Genomic DNA, 9,598 nt, shown 5'->3' with positions numbered 1-9,598 from the left:
TTCCGTGACAGATGAAAAACTTTACTTTACACATTACATGTACATCAATAAGCTTATCATGAACTTAGCAACAAACTAAAGATAGAAAATTAGGAAATTATAAAAAAATGAGAGCGAGTTCAAGGGATATTGGGAAAATAAAAAGTACATTTAAAAGCGACTGGATTTACTTCTTCGCTAAAGTCAATTGAAGATAGATACTCGAGAGATAAGTTAACCGATTTGCTTTCTTATAAAAATGAGAGTGAGAATACATGTGTGGAAATTTGAGATACAAGTGGTGAAAGTGAGACCACGTGTTAAAGATACTAATGGGCTAAGAATTAAGACAACATTTATCATAAAACCCATTAAAAAAATGAAAATTAAAAGACAATTCAAAATTTGGATATCTTAATACACTATAAGGCCCATTAATACAAAAAAAAAAAAAAACCCCCTCTTAGTCTAACAAATTATTGGCGTTGGGAACTTTGATTAATTAATTTACTTTCTGAATTTCAATATAGTTTGAAAGTAAAATTTTTGATACATAATAAATTTTTTTTTAAAATTATATAAAAACGATCCCCATTCGTTGAACGGGCTCAAAAACTAGTTTGAGCTAAACGAACCGAGCTTCATCAAGCTCATTTGTTACACGAGCTTTAATTTGAGCTCGAGCTCGGCTCATACAGTTAAACGAGCGAGCTCGAGCCGAGCTCCGACTCCTCGGCTCAAATTCCACCCTTTCCGCGTGGGGGTGGGGGTGTCTAATGTACTGAGGAGGGGATGATATTAGCCACCATTACCTAATAGTTGAACCTTAGTCGTCTTGAATTCTTGATTATAAAGTTTCTATGTACCTTAGATAGTTTCCTTAATTTTTCTATTATACCTAATTGAGTCGTCTAAAACGTGAATGTTGAATCTGAAGTATTCTAACCACAGAGCGTGGATGGTCGTACTGCCTTCTTATAGGACTTACCTTCTAATTTGCTCAGAGTGTGTGGTCAGATGATACTCAAAAGGGAGCCATCCACTTTATTTTTTAGTTTTAATTCTACAGGCAGCTTTATGCCTAGATCTTCCCATTCGTGTGGATAATAAAATTGAGATGCTAGAAGTGGTTACTTCGCTGTATTTTACTGCTGCATCTTCTTTACATGCCATATTCTGCAATGCATCTCGGATTTCCCATAATTTCTTATGGTTGATGGTTATCCCTTCCTTGCCTCTGGTTTTTTCTTTTACAGATGACCTCCAAGGCAAATATAAGTGGGGTCACAAGTCTGCCCTCTATTCATATTCAAGTTGTGCAAATAATAATTGCAATGCTGGTTATGGACACATGGCAGTATTTGGTACACCGTTACATGCACGAACAGGTTTTTGTATCGTCATGTCCGCTCGCAACATCACAGATTGATTGTCCCTTACACCATTGGCGCATTCTACAATCACCCACTTGAGGGTCTCCTGCTTGACACATTCGGTGGTGCCATCTCATTCCTTATCGCAGGAATGACTGCACGAACGGCTGTATATTTTTCCTGCTCTGCTGTGGTTAAGACTGTTGATGATCACTGCGGGCTTTGGCTGCCTGGCAACATCTTTCACCTTGCATTCCAGAATAACACTGCTTATCACGATATACATCATCAACTCCAAGGAACAAAATTTTACTTTTCTCAGCCATTCTTTCCGATTTGGGATAAATTTTTTGGAACTCACATGCTTTACAAGTTACAACCTTGTAAAGCGTCCAAAAGGAGGATTAGAGGCAAGACCAGTGAAAGGCTAGTGAATGTTGACGTTTGACAGGTGTATCTGTTGGTATACGACTCAGATTTGGATAAACCACACAGTTAAGGTTTTGGTTTCCTATTTTAAATAGGATTCTAATTTGATACCCACCTCTATAAATACGAGACCAGTTGGTGGGATTTGTAAGGTTCAATTTGTGAGAGAGAGTTTGTGAATTCTTCGGGATTCGTTTGTGAGTGATTGTACTCTATTTGTTTATCTCTTGATTAGTAAAATTCTCCTCTTTTGCTTGGTGGATTAGGCTAATGCCAAACCACGTAAATCTCGTCTCCACTTCTATTGGTTATTCGCTTTGCATTGGTAAGTGTTTTAATTGATTTGTTTTTTGTTGATTTCTATCACCACATTCAATCTTCTTTGTCCAATTGTCACGCTTCATTCGTTTACGTAACAAATTGGTATCAGAGCCAAGGTTCTACCTAGGGCTTCTTTTGTTGGTTTATTGATTGTTTTGTGGTATATGAAAGTTTGAGAAAGTATGGCGACGGATCCTCCATCGGGTACTACTTCTATGACGTCTAAGGAGAAATCACCTCCTACGACTTTGAATATTAACCATGCAAGGATTGATGTGGAGAAATTCGATGGATCTAACAATTTTAGTATGTGGCGTTGTGAAGTTATAAATGCACTATGCCAACAAGACTTGGATGATGTGTTAGACGAAAAACCATCGAATATAGAGGAGAGTGTTTGGGTTAAGAAAAATAGGCGAGCTTGTGGTATCATAAGATCGTGTTTGGCTAGGGATGTGAAGTACCTTGTTCTCAATGAGACTTCGGCCAAGGAAATCTGGAGAATCCTTGAAGAGAAGTACTTAGATAAGACAATAGAAGGTCGTGTCTTTATGAAATCAAAGTTGTATGATATGAGAAAGAAAGAAAGTATTTCATTGTCCCAGCATATGAACGAGTTTAACAAGTTACTTACCGACTTGTTAAACATTGAAGAAGAAACGAAGGATGAAGACAAAGCTTTCCATTTGTTGAGATCTCTTCCCAAGGAAGAGTATGGGCATATAAAAACCACCATTATGTTCGGGAAGAAAGCTTTGAACTATTCTCGAGGTGCGGTCTGGCGTTGACAAGTTGGGATATGATGAACAACAATGAAAAGGAGTCAAGAGAGTTTGACGAGCTTTGCTTTTTTGTGGTAAAGAGGGGGGTCTAATGACCGGCCCAAACTCGGTGGTGGAAGAAGTAAATCTCGTTCCAAGTCGAGGGGCTAAATCTAGCCCGTGATGAGTGTGTTTTTGTCATGAGGTTGGACATTGGAAGAAAGACTGAAAGAAGTTGAACCACAAAGAAAGATAAAGATACCGAAAGTAAAATGCCTAATGTCAACATTGCTCAAGGAGGTAATGATTCGATAGTTCAAATTTCTCTTTTCCCCGTTACATCGAAAGTATTTGTTTCATTGATTCCAGTCATTGGATTTTGGATACGGGTGCTACCTATCATGTTTGTCCCATTAGGGAGTGGTTTACAAGTTTCAATGAGCTTGAAAGTGGTGATGTGTTGATGGGGAATGATCAACCCTGTCGCATTATGAGGATGGGTAATATTCGTCTCAAGATGTATGATGAAACAGTTAAGAAAATAAAAGATGTTCGATATGTTCCCGCTTTGAAGAAGAATCTTATCTCTGTTGGTACTTTAGAAGCTAAGGGCTACAAGGTAGTCATTGACAGTGGTGTTCTGTCACGCCCCGAGACCCAACACACAACCCGAGGACGTGAAATGAATCTCGAGGCGGTCGCTATCCCGATTCTACCGAAATTTCGGCAGAGTTTCCTTTGTTTAATCGACGTTTCTTATACAAAAACCTGTCATAAAACCTGGACATCGCAAAATACCCATCCAACAACCATATATATATCCAAAATCCACTTTCTAAACAACCGAGATGTATATACACATATCCACAAAAGGTTTAAGGTAACTATTACTCCAATACATCGTTTATTACATCAAAAGGAGCGGAGCTCTCTATATATACAACCAAAATGACTAGACTATCTCTATACAACCCAAAATATGAACTTGACTCTGTCCTCGTCAAGCATAAGGGAATCCTCCCAAATCCCCATAACCATCATCGCTAGGGTTGGGAAAAGTCTCCTCCGCAACTGGCTCGTCTGAAATGTTAAGTAGGATGAGCAACAACTATGCCCAGTAGAAACGCACATAACCAATAAATAGTCTACTTATAGAAAACATTTAAAACATGCAGGGTTTCTATAAAAGTATTCAAATATCGTGACTATATATATATATACATCACTAACTAGCAGAAATCATCTCGACATGCTTCATTGATATACAAAATAGAGTTTTTCACAATCATCATACAACTATTGTGGTCGCTGCATCCTATTAGAATGGTGAGGGTATGCGGGTAATACTCCATTGATCCGCAGGCAAATCTCGGTTCAAGACTTTCCGATTGTGAACCATGCAGATTGTTTTCCGATTTTACCGTGTGGAGCTGAAATGTTGTTGTTGTGTTCGTACACACAAAATCCCCAAAGCTTTTAGGGCTCAGGTAGGCCCTGTGACCACGACCACCATTCGGGCTGTCACCTAACTTACGGTGGTCAACCGTTCGACGACTGCAGACTGCTCAGGATCCTGACACACATCCAGGAGTGGACTAAACTCTCACTCCTCGCGTCTAAATCTCATCGAGGTAGCATGTAACCTCACACAAGCTAATCACCATATCTGGTGGACATCGCATACAAACATGGTTATCTAGAAAAGTATAAAGGAATTCCCGGACTACATCCTGTGATGCACCCCTTTAAAGGTGGCCCACCACCTCGAAAGGTGTACACCACAGTTGGAATCCTAGAGTGAACTGCCGTCTCCGGAAATGCGACAACAGTTCCTTCTTTATAGGAATTCACCAATTCTTTTCCAAATCCCCTCTTGATAAGCATAATAATATATATATACTCGTATTACCGGTTATTTCCAAAATACTATAATTACATATTTAGTTTTCCTTTTAAACTGTTGATTCTGTAGGTGTGAGTTTCTGGATTTCCCACAATCGAGTAAAAACAACCTATGACTCCCAAACGGGCCAGTCATAGTAAATAACAACCGATGATTCCCAAACGGCGAATCATCGTAAATAACAACAACCATCCCGGGAACAATCCAGAACCTCACACCTAGTTACAAACAACCGGGTAATCCTTACCCGTATTACAAAATCCATCTCTCTGTCTCCTTACTGAGACAAGAGACGAGAACCCTTCCCAAAACCAGTTTTACTCTTATAACAAAGAAAATAAATCCCCACTACCCCGATTTCGCAAACTCATTTTTCACACAAAAGCTATCCGTATATTTAGTTTATATCGCGGAAAATTACAAATGAAAAACATGAATACCATATATATATGTATGGTTGATACGCAAACTATCTCTTAACAATTTAAACAAATCAAATAATGCATGAAAATAAGCATGCTATATATTGGTATGTAGGTTCCTACCTTAGCAAGCTCCGTTCTCCTCAAGCCCACTTAACCGAATCAAGCCCGCTTAGCCGAATCCACTCGTAATTCCTCCTATAACATCATATACACCCACGTCGGTTATTATAATTTATCCACTAACGAGAAATTCTTATCTAACGCAAGCCGAGAAGAAATCTCGACGTTACGAATTTGGTTTCGTAGCTAACAAAGCTACAGGCCATTGCTAGCATTGTTCCTCTGACAGGTCTCTACAGGCCTTTATGCCCACACTACTCATATCTATCAATTCCACTAACGATTACGATTTTTCCCCAACTCTAACTACAAACAAATTCCACTCTTCACTTCACATTAATTCTAACAATAAACTCGGTGGGTGCTTCTTCTCCTCCACTCAATAATCAACATGAAATGCTCAAAATGGAGTGAATATATATAATTCTTACCGAGTCAGTAAGAACCGCTCCTTTAGCTTGCTTCTTCACCAATATTGCTCAACTCTAGCTTCTCCAACTGCTACTGCCGAAATTAAACTTCCCCCCTACCATTATTTTCAGTAATACATCACAAGCTATCAAAATAAGTTTAAAAATTTGTTTGAAACGAAATTAAACTCACCCGGCAGCGGCGGTACAACGAAATTCCAATCAATTTAAATCTTCACGCTTGGTTTTAGTGTTACTAAGATTGGGTGTGAAGAATTGTTGGTTTGGATCGATTGAATTTGGGCGAATTGGGTTTCTCTCTCCTAGGTTTTAGTGGTTGGGCGAAATTGGTGCGATTTGATTTGGGCGATTTTTTTCTGTTTTCGCGATTTCGTTCTATTTTGGGTGCGATACGTTTTTTTTTTTCCTTTTCTTGTTTAAGTTGTTAAGGCCCAAGCCCAATATGACCAAATTAGGCTTAAGGTCCTAATTAACTTCTAACCACCCCCTAATTCGACTTAACGTCTTAATTATTTTTCCGGCCCAACCCGCTTAATTAATTTCCTACATTCTATCCCACCGCAGGCTATAACAATAACACACTCATGCGTGTAAGTTGTTAACTCGTGCCAGCTTCGAACGCAGAAAACCGCTAACCGACATTTTTTGTCAAATTTTCGTATGTGAGTTACTTACCTAACGTGGCTTATGAGTCGGAGTTAAGTTTTATTAAGTTATATAACCCCGACCGACCAATTACATAAATGTCCCTAGGTTTGCTATGAAATTTACGAAAATACCCTTTGATAAGCACCCAAAAGTGTATTATGAAACCCCATTGAGACATATAAATTTGGTTAATTATGTGTTTAATAATCATGAAATAAATATGTTTTCATACTTTTGCAGGTATTTGCAGTAAACATGGAAATATTGGTTAAACACGAAATAAAGCACGAGGAACGGCAGATATATCTAATTCTCCCAAATCCACACGAAGCATCAAACTTCCAAAACTCCTACCTCTCGAACCCGGGACTCGAATGCAACACGAGAGAGATGCTCAGGACAATCAAGGCGATGAACTCTACGATAGGCGGAAAGGAAATTGTAACAACGCCCAAAATCTGGGACCCCAATTTTGGCATGCACATGGATCCACTATCTTGGGGCCACAAGATTGGATGAGTCATCAATCATAGAGCATGTCAAGACAAAGATAACAAATTATTGGTGCAAAGTTGACACCTTGCATGTAATAAATTAGATTAGGTGTTAATAGTGAAAAAAAAAGGCAAGATGTCACTTTGTTTTAATGTGGTAGATAAAAATGAATCAATGTGGTTTGATAATTCACGTGGGAGGAAATGAGATTTCTCTCAAATGGAGAAGAAATTAGACAAATGTGGGGACACTCCATTTACTCCCTTGACTTATTTTCCTCACATGACATTATTTTAGTTCCTTAGTGAAAATGAGAAGTTAGTTTTAGTTTTTATAAAAAAAAAAGCTTGTAATAGTTTTAATGGAGGAACACTTGTTCTTCTAGAAAATAATAGAAGTGAGTTTGGTTGTTCATCTCTCTCTCTCTCTCTCTCTCTCTCTCTCTCTCTCTCTCTCTCTCTCTTTTGTGTTTTCTTGGTTCATAAATCTTTGTGTCCCAAGGATCATGAGCTAACTTCCCTTTAGGGAGTTAATCCAACTCATGTGAGGGTAAACAAGTTGTTGTTGGTTTGATAGGTTTAGGAAGAACAACTAACTCTACATCCTATCCCAAAATGGTAGTTGGTGTAGAGTTTAGTTAGGAATCAAGCAATGAGCTTAGAGATAAGTCATTGTTTGGTTTCACTTACTAGCATGTATGAGCTCTTTAGTGAGTCATGCATGTTAGGGATCAAATCTATTTTTCCATTAGGGACTTGTCTATGAGTCTAGGAAGAATCAAAACCTTTTTCAAATCAACACTAATGATAGTTTCACATGAGGAGGATTAACTCTCCACCTTCTCTTTCAAATCTTTATTTCGGTATTAAGTGAATGTTTTCAACGTTAATGTTTTCTTAATGTTTATGTAGGAAAGAAAAATCTAACATTTATATTATGACCTTACTCCTTAGTTTCCCTTAATTGTAAATTCCAATTTGTAGTTGTTCTAAGCTTTAGTTTAGTTGAATCTTTATTCAACTCTACTAAGCGAAGATCGTGAGTAAGGAACCTTGATTGCTTTTGCACCAATTTAGAGAGTTCAAAACTCTAAGTAGTGTTCTCCAAGCATATATCAAATGGCGCCGCTGTTGTTCTAAAGCCATAGAACTTGTGCTAAAGATCGGAAGTTGCATCAAGAGGGAACCCCCATTCTCTTCCTTCCTTTCCTTTTCGTTCGTTTACGTTTTTTGTTTTTTTCAGTATTTTTGCCTTGAAATAGACATGTAATCTAAAAAAAAATTCGTTCCACTTCCAGGTACCAAAAGTTAGGACTGGGAAAGATAAATACAGGTGATTATAAGACTTCTGAGAAAATTTGAAAGTATTCTGAATTATTGGACAAGCGTGCGTGGGTGTAGAAGTCAGCGTCTTGCGAGTGGGACCCGCGTCCGCGGGTGAATTTCTTCATTTGTTGCTCCTGTTCAACCACCATCATCTCCTGATCTACCTTGATCCATTTCCAGGCTTAAATATCTGGCCTTGTACCTGAAAATATCGATAATCCTTTGGGATTAATCGCGATCGGCAATAATTGAAACGTTTGTTTCAAAGAGGGCTTTTGAGCTTCTGAGGGTTCCAATTTTTCAGTATTATTGTAATTTTTATTATTATTATGTTTTTCTGCATGTATGCCATGTATATAGTATTAGGAAAAATTTATGGATTATTATTTAAGCTTTAGCCTCGAATTATGCATGAATCAAGTTTGTATACCGGTAAATATTTATATAAGATTACTCGGACATGATTTGCATATGAATGTATATTTACATATTAATGGTACTGTTTTGCATGGGTATATGTCTTTTTCTACATTATAAATGTTGCTTGTTCAGTGTTTGATATTTTCTAACGATTATCATTACCGCGGTATTGTCTAATAAATTCGATTTTGTCAAGAAAGAGAAGAACATTCCAACGAGGGTTAAAATCTGAGTTGGGTAAGTTGTTTCTAAACCTACGGGTAAAGCTGCTCTCTATAGGACATTCGCGAATCTCAATGAGTATTGTCGAAATCAATTTATTATGCAATACAAGAGTCGATTTTAGTTTAGGTATAATACTTTGCATGTTTAGTTTTGTCATCTCTCCTGCCGGTATAATACTGTATTCGGTATGCTAATGTATTTAGATCGTATGAGTGATTCAAATTCGCCTGTTACTGTTGATATACATTTACGTAATATCGATTTACAAATTAGCGTACATATACGTATTACTGATGTATATTTGCCTGTACGTATGGAAATATTTATCGATGACACAAGCTTGCCTATTCGTATAGCTATACGTATGAGTAGAGTACCTTCACATGCTACTGCACCTAGTATTGTATGAGTAGATCGTATTTGTATGTTTGTATTTTAAACCTTGCATAAATCTTTAAAAAATAAAATAAAATAAATAAATAAATAAATAAAAATTAAATTAATTTAAATTAAAATTAATTTAATACCACCTTTGCATAAATTTTAATTCCATAAATCTTAATCATATTCCAATGGTGTCTAGGAAACTTGAAAGATTGAGGTTACTTAATTAGAACCGTTGTTTGTAACGGAAATCCTCCCTCATATCTCTCTTGTGACACGGCCGTTGGTTTATGCACACGTATTCCTAACTTCCTTTGTTACGTTAGCGGCAGCTTTTAGGCATATGTTGTTCAACCCTA

The 9,598-nt window shown here is 37.4% G+C and overlaps 1 protein-coding gene across 1 annotated transcript; it reads left to right on the top strand.

Moving 5' to 3' along the window:
- The first annotated feature begins 884 nt into the window (after positions 1-884).
- On the top strand, positions 885-1,783 carry LOC147502505 (very-long-chain aldehyde decarbonylase GL1-9-like). Its single transcript, XM_086604549.1, is given in 3 exon segments — positions 885-1,360; positions 1,362-1,722; positions 1,724-1,783. Coding segments are annotated over 3 exon segments (546 nt in total). The 5' UTR covers positions 885-1,235.
- Positions 1,784-9,598: the final 7,815 nt, after the last annotated feature.

Source organism: Coptis chinensis, chromosome 4 (assembly GCF_015680905.1).
Source record: "Coptis chinensis isolate HL-2020 chromosome 4, ASM1568090v1, whole genome shotgun sequence".
NCBI classification, from domain to species: Eukaryota; Viridiplantae; Streptophyta; class Magnoliopsida; order Ranunculales; family Ranunculaceae; genus Coptis; species Coptis chinensis.
Note: the sequence above shows the minus strand (reverse complement) of the source record. Positions and strands in the feature narration are given on the sequence as shown.